This window comes from Eubalaena glacialis, chromosome 2, assembly GCF_028564815.1.
Source record: "Eubalaena glacialis isolate mEubGla1 chromosome 2, mEubGla1.1.hap2.+ XY, whole genome shotgun sequence".
In the NCBI taxonomy this organism is placed as follows: Eukaryota; Metazoa; Chordata; class Mammalia; order Artiodactyla; family Balaenidae; genus Eubalaena; species Eubalaena glacialis.
This window is the reverse complement of record NC_083717.1, coordinates 161,426,900-161,444,059: the sequence shown is the minus strand read 5'-3', so window position 1 is coordinate 161,444,059 and position 17,160 is coordinate 161,426,900. Positions and strand designations below refer to the sequence as shown.

General features: G+C 39.2%; 2 protein-coding genes across 5 annotated transcripts in view; one reads left to right on the top strand and one right to left on the bottom strand.

The window, feature by feature from the left end:
- Positions 1-15,714, bottom strand: part of RAD51B (RAD51 paralog B) — a 607,462-nt gene extending 591,748 nt beyond the window's left edge. For all 4 annotated transcript variants that reach the window (XM_061182686.1, XM_061182688.1, XM_061182685.1 and 1 more), the window contains exons 1-4: positions 15,660-15,714; positions 12,521-12,646; positions 8,501-8,614; positions 4,293-4,409 (exon numbers count right to left, since the gene is read on the bottom strand). In XM_061182686.1, the coding sequence (XP_061038669.1) occupies positions 4,293-4,409; positions 8,501-8,614; positions 12,521-12,604 (315 nt within the window). In that variant the 5' untranslated portion in view covers positions 12,605-12,646; positions 15,660-15,714. The remainder of the gene's footprint in view (positions 1-4,292; positions 4,410-8,500; positions 8,615-12,520; positions 12,647-15,659) is intronic.
- Positions 15,715-16,978: 1,264 nt separating this feature from the next.
- ZFYVE26 (zinc finger FYVE-type containing 26) overlaps positions 16,979-17,160 on the top strand; it is a 61,924-nt gene continuing 61,742 nt past the window's right edge. Inside the window, exon 1 of the mRNA XM_061180953.1 lies at positions 16,979-17,023. The gene's annotated coding sequence lies outside the window, so the exon portion shown is untranslated. The remainder of the gene's footprint in view (positions 17,024-17,160) is intronic.

The window sequence follows — 17,160 nt, the reverse complement described above, 5'->3', positions numbered from 1 at the left end:
CAGAGGAAGAACACTTTGACATAAATCACAGCAAGATCTTTTTTTATCCATGGCCTAGAGTAATGGAAATAAAAACAAAAATAAACAAATGGGACCTAATGAAACTTAAAAGCTTTTGCAAAGCAAAGGAGACTACAAAGAAGACAAAAAGACAACCCTCAGAGTGGGAGAAAATATTTGCAAACTAATCAACGGACAAAGGATTAATCTCCAAAGTATATAAACAGCTCATGCAGCTCAATATTAAAAAAACAAACAACCCAATCCAAAAATGGGCAGAAGACCTAAATAGACAGTTCTCCAAAGAAGACATACAGATGGCCAGGAAGCATATGAAAAGCTGCTCAACATCACTAATCATTGGAGAAATGCAAATCAAAACTACAGTGATGTATCACCTCACACCAGTTAGAATGGGCATCATCAGAAAATCTACAGACAACAAATGCTGGAGAGGGTGTGGAGAAAAGGGAACCCTCTTGCACTGTTGGTGGGAATGTAAATTGATACAGCCACTACGGAGAACAGTATGGAGGTTCCCTAAAAAACTAAATATAGAATTACCATATGACCCAGCAATCCCACTACTGGGCATATACCCAGAGAAAACCATAATTCAAAAAGACACATGCACCCCAATGTTCATTGCAGCACTATTTACAATAGCCAGGTCATGGAAGCAACCTAAATGCCCATCGACAGACGAATGGATAATGAAGATGTGGTACATATATACAATGGAATATTAGTCAGCCATAAAAAGGAACGAAATTGGGTCATTTGTAGAGACGTGGATGGATCTAGAGACTGTCATGCAGAGTGAAGTAAGTCAGAAAGAGAAAAACAAATAACGTATATTAATGCATATATGTGGAGCCTAGAAAAATGGTACAGATGAACTGGTTTGCAGGGCAGAAATTGAGACACAGATGTAGAGAACAAACATATGGACACCAAGGGGGGAAAGCGGCGGGGGGGTGGGGTTGGTGGTGTGATGAATTGGGAGATTGGGATTGACATGTATACACTGATATGTATAAAATAGGTAACTAATAACAACCTCCTGTATAAAAAAATAAAATAAAATAATTTTTTTAAATATCCAAATGATTTATAAAAAGATATTCCAGCTCATTAGTAATCAGGAAAATGAAAACTAAGATCACAAAGATGGGCCGAAACTGAGAAATCAGGTAATACCAAGGCAAGAAGACATGGAGCAAGAGGTATTCGTGCACTTTGCTCATAGGAATGTAAACAGGCATAACCACTCTGGAGAACAATTTGTCCTGATTTTGCAAAGTTACCTATGTGCATACTCTATAATAACCAGCAAATCACTGCAAGGCAGATACCCTAGACAGGAACCAGCTAGTAAATATTTTAGGCTTTGCAAACCATGAGGTCTGTCACAACTAACGCAACTCTGCCTTGTATCTCAAAAACAGCCACAGACAAAATGTAAACAAATGAACATAGTTGTGTTACAATAAAACTTTATTTATAAAAAACAGGCAGCTGGCCGGATTTGACCACTGGGCAGTAATTTGCCAATCTCTGCCCTAGAGAAATACCTGTACATGTGATCCAGGAGACATGTACAACAGTTTTTACAGGACTTGTTTATATTAGCAGCAAACTGCTAATATTTGGAAACAACCCAAATGTTCACTCACAGCAGAAGGGATAAATAAACTGTGGCCGTATTTTCAAAATGGAGTATGACACAGCAGTGAAAGTGAATTATACTCTTGCTACTTGCAACATGGATAAATCTTAGAAAATAATATTAAGTGGAAAAATCAATTCATAGAAGAGATATGATTTAATCACCAATATATGGTGTAATAGAGCTCAAAAATAAGCAAAACTAAATAAAATGCTACATTTCCTATGTATATGGGTGATAAAGGAAAACTATAGGTATTGGTAACCATTGGGGAAAAAAAGTATAGCAATGGTAGAATCACTATGCTGTACACCTGACACTAATATAATATTGTAAATCAACTATACTTCAATTTTAAAAAAATAGTATAGCAATGGTGGAAATTCAGGATTGAAGTTACCCCTCAACAGAAGGCCAAAGATGGGATCAGGGAGGAGCCCACAGTTGGTTTCAATGATTTTAGTATTGTTCTGCGTTTTATATTGGGTCACAGGCTCATAAATGTTCATAACTTACACTTGCAGGATGTATTTAATCTTGTATACATAAGATAGATATTAAGTTTTTGTTTTTAATACAGGGTCAACAAATACTCCCTGTTCTCAGCTGAAAAATCCCAAAAAGATTGCAGAGGCGACCTGTAGCTGAAACAGAAAGTAGAGAACTTGCCTCTAATAAGCAATCAGGGTATTTATATTCCATGTCAGCCAATCAGATGATGAAAAAACATCTAATGGCTTGTAACTATCTCTTGGATTCAGAAAGAATTGATAAAAGCTACACGAAAAAGTATTGAAAACTATTCCAAAACTTAAAAAATAAAAAAGTATTTGTTGGTTAATCTTCCCGAAGTTTTGCTATTTAAATAAGTAAATTTATAACTGTGGATCACAATTACTATAAAGCCTCTTTCTTTTTTTTTTAAATAAACCTATTTCAGCAAAGGTCCAACTAGATCACAAAAAGATTATGTAAGATAGGATTCTGGCACCATCTGGTGGCAGTGCCCTGCAACAGCACATTCTAATTTCTATTAAAGGTTAATTCACTTATTCATTCATTTACCTACTATCCAATAGGCATCTACTAGGCATAGCACACGCACATTTTAAAATCTTTCTTGGTGGGCTTCCCTGGTGGCACAGTGGTTAAGAATCTGCCTGCAAATGCAGGGGACACGGGTTCGAGCCCTGGTCCGGGAAGATCCCATATGCTGCGGAGCAACTAAGCCCATGTGCCACAACTACTGCGCCTGCACTCTAGAGCCCACGAGCCACAACTGCTGAGTCCGTGAGCCACAACTACTGAGCCCGTGTGCCACAACTACTGAAGCCCGCATGCCTAGAGCCTGTACTCCACAACAAGAGAAGCCACCACAATGAGAAGCCCGTGCACTGCAACGAAGAGTAGCCCCCGCTCACCACAACCAGAGAAAAGCCCGCGCGCAGCAACGAAGACCCAATACAGTCAAAAATAAAATAAATTTAAAATTAAAAAAAAAAAAAACTTTATAAAAAAAAATCTTTCTTGCTTGGAAGACCGGAAATAATGTATACTATCTAAAACAGGTTCCCTATTTTCAAGGGAAAATATCTACAGTTAAATTTATGCCTATCAGAATATAAGCGTCTACTCTTGTTAAAAGTTTGTTTCAAGCATCTATTCCTCTAGAACTCTCAGGCAAGAAGTCCCTCAGGAGTGTAATGGTAAACATAGTCTATGGAGTCACCACACGAGGACCAGTAAGCACATGAATGCAGTTTTCAAGGAAAAGAACTGTTGTGGTTTTAAAATATCCTCAAATTCTTGACACTTCTTTCAAAAGGTAGAGTCTAATTTCCCTTTCCCTGAATATGGGCTGGACTTAATTACCCGCTTCTAAAGAAGAGAAAGTGGCAGAAGTGACGGTGTATAACTTCCAAAGCTAAATCATCAAAGGCATAGCCATTTCCATCTTGCCTGAGGGAGTCAGACATCGTGCCATGAGGAGACTCAAGCAACCTGTGGAGAGCCCTCTGGGGAGGAATCGTGACCTCCCGCCAACAACAGGCACCAAGCTGCCCCCTCGCATCCTTCGCCAATATCACTGAGCTAAGCCACTCCCAAAGAAACGGAAATCAATGTTTATTGTTGTTTAAGCCACTTAGTTTGGGGGTAATTTGTTATGCAACAATATATAACTAATACAATGACCTATTACTTCCTAGAACCAAATTTTATCTTTAACAGGAAGTAAAAATAGCTCACTTCAGTTTAATACTATAATTTGCCCGCATGTTAATAAAATTTCAAATTTTCCTTCCTAATACACTAAGTAGTGATCCTTTTCTAATTCCCCCAAATTGTTTCATATTATTTCATAATATTCATCACTTTCTAATTCAAAGAAACAGCAACCCAAGCGGATCTCAGTCAGTCAGCAAGGATTTTTTGGACCATCTTCCTTTTGATGTACTGTACTAGTATTGTACTAGGGACTGAGTGGAGAACCATGACCTTGAGGTACTTATAATTTAATTTAGATGAATATTCCCAAAATAATTTATGTTTTTAGTTAACCTTTTTCTCCTGGCTCTGAAGGTTCTAAGTCAATGGAAGAAGGTTTGGAAAGTTTCTTTTTTACCTCTGTGAGGGATCCACAAGCTACACCACCATGCAGGGCTTCATCTAAAGCAGAGAGGGTTGTCGATAAAAATGCTGGTGATGGAGCAGCAGACCTCTGTGTCTTTATCTCATAAGCCTGAACAAAGGAGAGATTAAGTTATTTTCAACCTCCATATTTATTCAAAAACATAAGTCAACTCCAAACTCAAATTTTAGCAATTGGAACCCCAATCCCCTTTTTTTCCCTCTACTATTTATTTATTCAACAACTATTTACTCTGTGCTGGGACTGTGCTAGATTTGGGGGCTGTGATATAAAAGACAGAGCCCCTGCCCCAAAGTACTTATAGCCAACTAGGGACTATGAAATTAGGACTAGAAACTAAGCAATTACAATACACTTAAATAAGAGATACTGTGATAGGGCAAGTGGAGACCTGAAGAGAGTATACCTGATCTGGATTTTGTGATATAGGAAGGCTTCAAGGGAGATCTGGATGTCTGAGCTAAAACCTGAAATGACTGTTAGACAGGCAAAGGGAATGAGCATGTTCCTGCCAAAGAGACAAGAATGTACGAAGAAAGGTCAAGAAGCAAGAAAGAAAGGAAATGGAAACTCACAAAAACTACAAAAAACAAAAAGAGTTCATTTAGAACGGCTGAAAGAAGGCACGAGGTCGTGGTGTGGCAAGCAATGAGGCTGGAGAAATAAGCAGGGGCCGAATCAGGAAAAGCGTTGCTGAAGTGTGGCGTGTAGGCTGAGAGCAACAGGGAGTGACACGGCCAAGCTACCATTTCAAACCAAGGTTGCTTTGCGAAGAACAGCTTGAAGGTGGATGGGGTAGACTAAGAAATGGCCTCCCAAAAGACAGCCACATCAAATCCTTGGAACCTGTGAATATTACCTTATTTGGAAAAAGGGTCTTTGCAGATGTGGTTAACATGATTACATACCCACCAGCAATGTGTAAGAACACTTGCCTCTCTGCAATCTCTAACATTAAAAATTACTACTATTATATTAAGTTGCCCAAGACTGAAGTCAAGCCACAGAACTGAAATCTTTCATTCCTTCATTCATTCAAAAAATATGAATTAATTGCCAACTGCATGCCATATACTATGATAAGCTCTGGGAATAGAGTGGTAACCCAAACAGACCTAGTTTCTACCCACCTAAACTTTACAATTTAATAAGTCTAGGTCTCAAATCCAAGGCTCTTCTGCTCCTATGAGGATGTAGGAAGACCAGTATATTAATACGTATGAGCCATAAATGTGCCCACTCTTGTCTATTCTCACCTATTGAGTTCTTAGATCAGTTAAACCATGGATTGCCAGAGTTTTTTAAAGGCTACATTCAGGCACATAAAATAACTAGAAAAGCTACAGTAAAAGGCGTGTGCCTTTCATCTGATTTAGAAATACCTAAATATTGCCTACAATCTATCAGGCAACATAGGTGAGCATGGGGACACTTTACAGACATGTAAAGGCAGCCCAATCTGTTAACATTAAAGCACTTCCTTTGCAACTATAAATGTAATTACTAGAATAATAGATCTCGTGACTCAAAAAACTACTAAAATGAACTAACAGAACAAGACTTCAGAAATAATAGTGTGTACATAAGTGAGACAAAGAGGGACACTGCGATATGACCCACCACCAGTTTTCTTCTACCTTGGAGGCTGCTTCTTAGACTAATCGTTGTCTAATCTGATCTTGAAATGTTGGCTGGATTCGGGACTTGGTCTTGGGCACACTTACATTCTTACTGTACATACCTTGTAGGCAATCTCTCACCCATTTTCACGGCTTGGACTACCATGTTCACACCAATGACTCCCCAATGCACGCCTCTAGTGCAGACCTCTCCTTCAAGCTCAAAGTCCACATATTTAACTGCCTACTTCGCATCTCTACTCAATGTTTCACAAGCACCAAAAATTCGACAGGTACTAACGAATTCATGATATGCCTCCCTCAAACCTGATCCTCTTCCAATATTCCTCATCTCAGGAAACGGTACCACCCAACCTTTCAAAGCAAAATCAAGGAATCATCTCTGACACTTTCCTGTACCTCACCACCACCCACAGCCAATCATCACCGAATCCTATTCATTCTACCTCCTAAGTATCTCTCACGATAACTGACATTATACCGTCAGCATCAGTACCACACTAATAGTCCATGTCACAATCTGTCTGTAATACAGTCATAGATACCTAACTAGTCTTCACAAATATTTTCTTGTTTCTTTTCGATCACTTGTCTATGTTTAAAGACTGAGTTTTTAAAAACACGTATTGGATTACTCCCTTTGATGATTTGTCATTGCTTTCAGAATAAAGTCCAAAATCCTTAACGTGGTCTGCAGGTCCCAGTGACCTGACCCCTGCTTGCTTCTCCAACTTCATCTCTTGCCACTCTCTTCCTTGCCGGTATGTTCATTCACACTGGCCTGACTTGCTTACCATACAAGCACCATTCTCCTGCTCTTCTCAGGGGCTTTGCATTTCCCAGTCACAATGCCTGCAAACTCTTCCCTGCTCCCTCCCTTCCCAACTCCTTTGTCCATCTCTCTCCTATTCATCCTTCAGGTTTTAGCTGAAGTATCGCTTCCTTGAGGGAGCCTTTCCTAAGGACCCCTAAACCAAGTAATGTCCCTGTTATTCAGTTTCTAAGCTCTTTGTACTTTTCTTTGATAGGACGTGTCATTACTACAATTAACTAATCATTTATATAATTATTTGTTTACTGTCTGACTGTTCCCACTAGACTGTAAGCTACATGAGGGCAGGAACTTTATCAGTCATCTTCACTGTAATATCCCCAGTACCTGACAGATCCGTGGCTGGCACTCGATAAATATTGGTTGAAGGAATAAATGATTGAATAAATAAATTAACAAAAAAAGCTTTGTGAGGGAATGAACTAAGGCTAAGCCAATATTTAAGACAGGATTCAAATGTAAAGAATTTTACAAGAGTAATGTACAACGAAGGAGAAAGATGGCTCTTTGAACTGGCATTTGGAATGGTAGTGACATTGTAGCTGAAAGTGGTGATGGAAGTGGAGGCTAAAGGTGAAATTCCTACCCACAATCTCTTACTTGATTATCTAACTAGGAATATGCCATAGATATTGACCAAATAGAATGACAGATGTCAAACCAAAATGTTCTCTTGGTGATTTACAACCTTCAAAATAGTGACAAGTTAACTTGAGCCTCGTCACAGAATCATAAGATACTATTTTAACTCTCTCACTTCTCCCATAAAACAAAGTGAGCTGTTCAAAGATACCAGATCAATGACAAAGCTAAGACTACTGCCCATCTCTAACTCCAATTCTAATTCTCCTTCTGACTATTTTGCCTTTAATGTATTTTCCTTAGATAATGAGCTAAATCTGAACAAAAGAAAATACTCAATTTGTTCATTGTTTTCAAAGTTTCAAATGACACAAATATTCCTTCCTTCCTCCTTCACAGAGTTAGACCCTACTTTATTGCTTGGTGGTTACCAAATTTCAATATAAGGTAGTAAGGTAAGTAATTTACAACCCACATAAACAAATACATTTGCAAAACACCGGACAGACTTTTAGGCAACTCTTATTCTGGGAAAACAAGATATTTTCTACCATGCACTAAACCTACATTTTGAAAAGTTAAAGTCATGAGACAGAAAGTATGAAATAATAGTACAACCTGATGAGGGCTTATTACAAAACACTTTAACTCTTCTCAGGAGTGAGAATAAGTTTTCAAGTATTATTCATTCAATCAGTAAGAGAGTATAAGTCCAACAGGTGTACTTTATGATGCACAGTAAGTAATGATGATAAAAGTTAGTATTACAGAGACAGGAGCATTCTAAAATTAATAGTATATTATACTTTAACCATGAGGTTCACAAATCCTACCCAAACAAACATAAGAGAAAGATGACCTTTTGAAATATCACCACCAGCTACAGAGAAAAAAAATCCTATTACCGTCTCATTCCCATAATTAGGAACTGTCTCCCATGAGCTTATAAACTACATAAATTTCTTACATATATTCTCATTAGAGGACTATCTCCATGCTGTGAGGGTTGGTATTTTTGAGGTGCTCATCTCTATTTTTGCTTTTGCCTCATCGCCCAAAAGATTTTAAACAGATACAGAATCGTTTCAAAATAAAAATCAAATCATAATTCTAAAATATATACATACCGTTTGCATCTGTGGGGCACAGGCCCTGCTAACCACACACAAAAGTTCATGGGCACCTTGATAACTAAGGCCAGTCATCTTCATAAGCTCCAGTGGGGAAAGACATAGAAAGTCCTAAAACACATAAAGAAAATATTTTAAATATATATGTGCAACAAAGATACTGGAATTAAAAGGAAACTTTCAATTGACACTATCCATGTGTAAATAAAAGCAGAATTTATTGTAGATCAGGGACTTCGCTGGTGGTCCAGTGATTAAGACTCCACGCTCCCAATGCAGGGGGCCTGGGTTCAATCCCTGGTCAAGGAACTAGATCCCACATGCCACAACTAAGACCCGGCACAGCAAAATAAATCCAAAAGGATTGGAAAAAAAAACAAAAACAAAATATATTATAGATCAAAGATTTATATGTTTCTTATAGTATTTTCCCCCTAAATAGCCCTTAACTAAAAGATATGATGATATAATCTTATCCTCTAATTATCCACCTTGGAATATACCAGAGGACACACCAAGTAACAATACATAGCAGCAGAATCCAACTCAGGTGTATGTTGGCGCTGCCCTTGTGCCTGAAAGAGTTTGGGCACAAACAGATGACCAGAAAGAGTCAGGCTGAAATGAGTTTCTTCAAATGACAATGAAAACACGATGACCCAAAACCTATGCGATGCAGCAAAAGAAGTTCTAAGAGGGAAGTTTATAGCAATACAATCCTACCTCAAGAAACAAGAAACATCTCAAATAAACAACCTAACCTTACACCTAAAGCAATTAGAGAAAGAAGAACAAAAAAACCCTAAAGTCAGCAGAAGGAAAGAAGTCATAAAGATCAGATCAGAAATAAATGAAAAAGAAATAAAGGAAACAATAGCAAAGATCAATAAAACTAAAAGATGGTTCTTTGAGAAGATAAACAAAATTGATAAACCATTAGCCAGACTCATCAAGAAAAAAAAGGGAGAAGACTCAAACCATAGAAATCAGAAATGAAAAAGGAGAAGTAACAACTGACACTGTAGAAATTCAAAGGATCATGAGAGATTACTACAAACAACTATATGCCCCAAAACTGGACAACCTGGAAGAAACGGACAAATTCTTAGAAAAGCACAACCTTCTGAGACTGAACCAGGAAGAAATAGAAAATATAAACAGACCAATCACAAGCACTGAAATTGAGACTGTGATTAAAAATCTTCCAAAAAACAAAATCTCAGGACCAGATGGCTTCACAGGTGAATTCTATCAAAAATTTAGAGAAGAGCTAACAGCTCTGCTTCTCAAACTCTTCCAAAACATAGCAGAGGGAGGAACACTCCCAAACTCATTCTACGAGGCCACCATCATCCTGATACCAAAACCAGACAAAGATGTCACAAAGAAAGAAAACTACAGGCCAATATCACTGGTGAACATAGATGCAAAAATCCTCAACAAAATACTAGCAAACAGGATCCAACAGCACATTAAAAGGATCATACACCATGATCAAGTGGGGTTTATCCCAGGGACGCAAGGATTCATCAATATACGCAAATCAATCAATGTGATACACCATATTAACAAATTGAAGGAGGAAAACCATATGATCATCTCAATAGATGCAGAAAAAGCTTTCAACAAAATTCAACACCCATTTATGATAAAAACTCTCCAGAAAGTAGGCATGGAGGGAACTTACCTCAACATAATAAAGGCCATATATGACAAACCCATAGCCAAAATTGTTCTCAGTGGTGAAAAACTGAAACCATTTCCACTAAGATCAGGAACAAGAAAAGGTTGTCCACTCTCACCACTATTATTCAACATAGTTTTGGAAGTTTTAGCCACAGCAATCAGAGAAGAAAAAGAAATCAAAGGAATCCAAATCGGAAAAGAAGTAAAGCTGTCACTGTTTGCAGACAATATGACACTATACACAGAGAATCCTAAAGATGCCACCAGAAAACTATGAGAGTTAATCAATGAATTTGGTAAAGTAGCAGGATACAAAATTAATGCACAGAAATCTCTTGCATTCCTATACACTAATGATGAAAAATCTGAAAGAGAAATTAAGGAAACACTCCCATTTACCATTGCAACAAAAAGGATAAAATACCTAGGAATAAACCTACCTAAGGAGACAAAAGACCTGTATGCAGAAAACTATAAGACACTGATGAAAGAAATTAAAGATGATACAAACAGATGGAGAAATATACCATGTTCTTGGATTGGAAGAATCAACATTGTGAAAATGACTATATTACCCAAAGCAATCTACAGACTCAATGCAATACCTACCAAACTACCAATGGCATTTTTCACAGAACTAGAACAAAAAAATTTCACAATTTGCATGGAAACACAAAAGACCCCAAATAGCCAAAGTAATCTTGAGAAAGAAAAACGGAGCTGGAGGAATCAGGCTGCTGGACTTCAGACTATACTACAAAGCTACAGTAAGCACAACAGAATGGTACTGGCACAAAAACAGAAATATAGATCAATGGAACAGGATAGAAAGCCCAGAGATAAACCCACGCACATATGGTCACCTTATTTTTGGTAAAGGAGGCAAGAGTATACAATGGAGAAAAGACAGCCTTTTCAATAAGTGGTGCTGGGAAAACTGGACAGCTACATGTAAAAGAATGAAATTAGAACACTCCCTAATACCAGACACAAAAATAAACTCAAAATGGATTAAAGACCTAAATGTAAGGCCAGACAGTATAAAACTCTTAGAGCAAAACATAGGCAGAACACTCTATGACATAAATCACAGCAAGATCCTTTTTGACCCACCTCCTAGAGAAGTGGAAATAAAAACAAAAATAAACAAATGGGACCCAATGAAACTTAAAAGCTTTTGCACAGCGAAGGAAACCATAAACAAGACAAAAAGACAACTCTCAGAATGGGAGAAAATATTTGCAAATGAAGCAACTGACAAAGGATTAATCTCCAAAATTTACAAGCAGCTCATGCAGCTCAATATCAAAAAAAACAAAGAACCCAATCCAAAAATGGACACAAGACCTAAATAGACATATCTCCAAAGAAGATATACAGAATGCCAACAAACACATGAAAGAATGCTCAACATCACTAATCATTAGAGAAATGCAAATCAAAAATACAATGAGGTATCACCTCACACCAATTAGAATGGGCATCATCAGAAAATCTACAAACAACAAATGCTGGAAAGGGTGTGGAGAAAAGGGAACTCTTTTGCACTGTTGGTGGGAATGTAAATTGATACAGCCACTATGGAGAACAGTATGGAGGTTCTTAACAAACTAAAAACAGAATTACCATATGACCCAGCAATCCCACTGCTGGGCATATACCCAGAGAAAACCATAATTCAAAAAGACACATGGGGGCTTCCCTGGTGGCGCAGTGGTTCAGAGTCTGCCTGCCGATGCAGGGGACACGGGTTCAAGCCCTGGTCTGGGAAGATCCCACATGCCGTGGAGCAACTAGGCCCGTGAGCCACAACTACTGAGCCTGCGCGTCTGGAGCCTGTGCCCCGCAACAAGAGAGGCCACGATAGTGAGAGGCCCGCGCACCGCGATGAAGAGTGGCCCCCGCTTGCCACAAGTAGAGAAAGCCCTTGCACAGAAACGAAGACCCAACACAGCCAAAAATAAATAAATTAATAAATTAATTTTTTAAAAAAAGTAATAAATGTTCAAGTACAATTGGTGTCTTTAAAAAAAAAAAAAAAGAGTTATTTAGGTACAGAAGATTAATCTGTGGGACTTCCCTGGTGGTCCAGTAGTTAGGACTTCACCTTCCAATACAGGGGGTGTGGGTTCGATCCCTGGTCAGGGAGCTAGGATCCCATAGGCCTCATGGCCAAGAGGCCAAGACATAAAGCAGAAGCAATGTTGTAACAAATTCAATAAAGACTTTGGAAATGGTCCACATCAAAAGAAAAAATCTAAGAAAAAAGAAAAAAGAAAAGATTAATTTGTACTTAAAGTTTCTCACTGAAAAAAATTAAATAAATTTTACCTGACAGGTAACAATCTGATGTCTGTTCAGACGGTCACACAGCTCTTGTGATAAACCCACTCGTCTTAGTTTCTTGCTACCCATGCCTTCAGATGCAGCAAGATAAAGAAGAACCTTGAAAAAAAGCTGGAAAATAGCATAAGCAACAGTAGATGGGCTATCGAAAACACTCTACAAAATAAAAAATCCTTCAAGCGTCTCCATACACAAAATGAAACGTATGGTATTTAAAATATTACTGATAAAATAAAGGAAGGCAATAAAATCTTTCCAAATATTTTAAACAGGGGAGACAACCGTTTGTCAAACATGCACACACAGAAACAAGACAATATAAGAATGTGCAATTCACACAATTCTTTAAAACTTATTACACAAATATAATAACACCGTTTCACATTTATATAGCATCTTAAGATTTTCAGTGCATTTATAAACTTTATTTGGATGTGTAATTAATACACATATTTCCAAACAGCACTCCCAGAAAGTCTTTACTTTCATTGCACTGTAACAATAATAAATTTATTGACCACCTACTGTATACCAGGCACTGTTCCAAAGCTTTACATCAATTATCACATTTAAGCTTCTCAACAGCCCTATAAGGAAGATTGATCACTGATCTCATTTTTACATATGAGAAACTAAACCCTGGAAAGGTTAGCCATTCCACTGTTACCAGAAAAAGTAAATGGTAGATCCAGAATTCGAACCCAGGAAGTCTGACTCTTAGGCCTAGCCTCTTAACCAGTATACTGTACTACAAGTCTGTAATCATATTTAAACTCTTTTTCTATGAATCAGAACAAACCTTCTGAATCAAATGAGATTTTATTATTTCAGGTGTTATTTACAAACTGAAATTTTTTTTTGTTATACTAGCTGCTCACATCCCCACATGCAATTAAATTTCACTCTTCTGGTTGAACCCTGTGAGGGCTAAATGAGGCTCATGATATATTTGTCTTCAGAGCCTTAGAATAGAATCACTCTGATTCCCTTAATAACTCATGCAAAGGAGAAGCTGTGTATCTCACTCAGATGGCAAAATATCCTCTGAATAGAGTAGAAATAGGAACTCTTCATTGTTCCAGGGGATAAAACAATATAATTATCAGAAAAAGAGTCACATTTTGGAACAAAAATATATACTGAGAATGTAGATATTTATTTCCAATACCATGGCCCAAATTTCTACTTAACATCTATATTCTCGGATCAGATTAACACTCTCTTCCTCTCTCCCGCTCTCTCTCCTTCTCTCTCTCTCCCCCCCACACACACATCCTTCCCACAAACACAAAATACATCCCCCTCATTTCACTCAAAGGGAATTTGTCAGTATTGGTTTCTGTCTCTCAAAAAGAAAGTTTACCAAGTGACATCTGCTGTATCATTGCCTAGGGTCTTCACAGATCAGGTAGCTCTGGGCAATGACACAATTTAGACTGATAAATTCAATAAAAAAGGAGAACTGTAAACCCCAAACTACCTGGAATACTTTAACAATGACCAACTCTGCTACCTCTGCCTCAGTAGGACCACTCCCATCACTTGCCTAGACTATTGCATACAGCCTCTGGTCACTCCCTGCCTCGCAAAACAAACAAAAAAACAAACAAACAAAAACATTCATTTGTTCCTTCCACAGATGCTTCTTAAGCACACACTCTGCTGAGCTTCTATGGCACAAGAATCATCTACGTATATTTCCTCCTCTTTGGGAACTCACAGTAAAAGACGAAAAGAGATATATACACAAATAATTACAGTCATGCAGCAAGTATTGTCCTTGGAATATAAATGTGCTGTGGAAGCAGAGAGGAATAAGCACCAAACTGACCTGCAAGTCACAATCCTGTCAGAGGTAGCCTCCTAAAAATTTGCTCCAATCCTGTCACTCTCATCCTTCAAAACCACCCATGGGACCATGAGACCACAGGATAAATTCCACCCTTCTTATGATGGCCTATAGCCTCTTCATAAACTGGTCCCTCACTTCCCTCTCATTTATATATCAGATTGCAAGGCCCACATTCTGGCCTTTCTGGCAAAATCACTTGCCTCCCAGTATCTTAGTTTCTTCATCTGAAAAACAAGCATCATTCAAATATCCACTTCATAGGAATGCAGTGAAGGTTAAAGGATGTGGATGGTGCCTGGCTCCGTAGTGCTCAAGGCTAGGGATTATGATCAATTCATTCAGGAAAAAGCATTAGTTGCCTCACGTGACCTGCCTTCCGGCGGTAACGTTGGTAGGTTACACAAGCGCCTCCCTGCCTCCCTGACTTTCCTCCACAAAGACTTCCCGCCACTTAGGCTCTTCCTCTCCAATGTTCTCATTACACTGTGTACACATTTGTTCGATAATCTTCCTAACGTATCGTTATGGCTTGCATGTTTGTTTTTTCCACCAGAAACCGTAAATTCCTGCTCTGCGTGTGTGTGCACGAGCATGTAACTGAGGGTGTGAGGGAAGATGTTCAATCCTGGAAACTGAATCCTCTCCTCATCAAGAAAAAAAAAATCCACATGTTAGATGGTCAATGGAAACTGTGAATTAACAAATAATAGCTAATATTTCTTGAGCCCTTATTAGGTGCCACCGTTCCAAGAGCTTCAGATGTTTTACCCCATTTTACAGACTAATACTGAGGCATTGAGTTGAAAAACTTGAGCGAAGTCTAACAACTAGCACATGGTGGAGTAAGCATTCGAACCCAGGGATCTGACTCCATATTCCACGCTATTAAATACCTCTTCTTCAACACCATCTGAAGAGGGTCAGACACTAAACTTCCCTTAATGACGGGCTCCCCTACCTAGACCTCAAACTGCCCACAAGTGGGAAGACGGGTGGACATCAAGAGGCGAAAACATCACCCCAGAATCCCCTAGCAATAACTCTTCCCAACAAGGTGCAGCTTCCAAGCGTCCCCCACAAAGGAAAGCCAGACGCCTAAGATCTGCGGCGGGGCTCAAGTTAAGATCCTTATGGACCTAAAGGGGCGTGCCCTGCACCCAAGAGTGACTCTCCGTTCCCCCGATATCAACAACACTGGCCCAGAAAGGGAGCAGGAAATAATGAGCGCACCCCAATTCCCCAAACCGCCCCCCACATGAAACTTTCCAGTACCGGGTCTGCAGCATCCAACTTTCAAAGTTTCCCCTACCCCTCACACAGTTCCCCGCGGAAAGGGACGCAAAGCAACAAACAAAGCACTGGTTGGGTCGTCACCCTGGCGAAATATCCAATAAAAGGTAGGCACAGGCCCAGGTCGGCTCCGCTGCTTGCTGGGAATTGTAGTTCACATTCTGTAATAAGTCTACGAGTCCCAACTTCTCAATACAGTGATTATCAAAATCCGGTGGAGGAACATCAGCAAGGAGAATATGAGCCAGGAAAAAACTTGCTTGTAATTTTCTCTCTTCTTTCTTTTGTCATTTCATTTAAAAACTGATTAATGGACCAGAGACATGTTAGTTTTCTGGGAATAGATGAGAATCCACCAATCATCGAAGAGGTTTTGGAAGAGAGCTTTTGGTTTGTTTTGGTTTGCTTTTTTTCACCACACTTTGGTGGTGAAATAGTTTGGAAAACGCTGAATGAAATTGCTCAAACCGAAAACATGTTATGGGGAAACGTGAGAGTCTATAGTTGAAGAACACCAAGGAAACCAAACAGAAGGTTCAGTATAAAAGCAGCTGTGATTAGCAAACTAGTAAACTGTTACTTTAAGAGTCGGTTTCAGATTATTATATTTGAGAAAGGCTTTTGCTCATTCTTTGCTCCCATCTCCCCGTGCATACCTCTATCTTATAATTTAGCCCACTGCATCCTAATTATTGACCTGCACCCCCTCACTAGACTGTGATCTCCTTGAGGACAAGGACCGTATCTTATTCAGCTTCTAAAGTAGGCCCTAGCACACAGTTCAATTAACGGTCGTGGGGTAAATGAGCAAATAAATGAATGGAGTTAAGCAGAAGAAACTGGGAATTCAGAATGTAGGGTTCTGGGATTATAAGGGAGCCCAAGTGGATGAACAATAATGGAGGAGGACCTAAATTTCCTTGCTCTGGGTATCCCCAAAGCGTGGCAAAGCAATGTCACTGGTTGCGGCTCAGTAAACGCTAACTTCAAACTAGGTAGAAAAGAGAACAAAAGAAAAAAAATCAAGGCACACAGCGATTCCTGCCACTTGCTCCACTGAAGGCAAAACGGAAGGTGTCAAGCGGAGGATCTGTCAAAACTGTGAGCGGTGGTCTTAAACCAGGTAGCTGATACCTCTTTCCTAGCTTCCTCTACTGCGGAGGTGGAGTCACGTGACCCAAACAAATATGGCGCTGTATTTGCATCTTTCCTCGATTGACCAATTAGAGTAGCTGCTGTCAGTCGTCATCTTCTCCACCCCTCAACCTACTGAACGGGATTTGTCACCTGACTCAGCTCAAACATGGCTGCGCTGGAAGGTCTGCTGATTTGGGCGCCGGGAGCAGGTGAGTGTAAGGCGCCCCAGAGAAGGCGGGAGCACTCTCCACGACCCCGGTAGGGAGCGTCCCTGAGCCCCAATCCCAACTGCCCTCCAGTTCTGACACAGATTCCTCTCCTGATCTTCAATCCTCTGCCTTAAAAG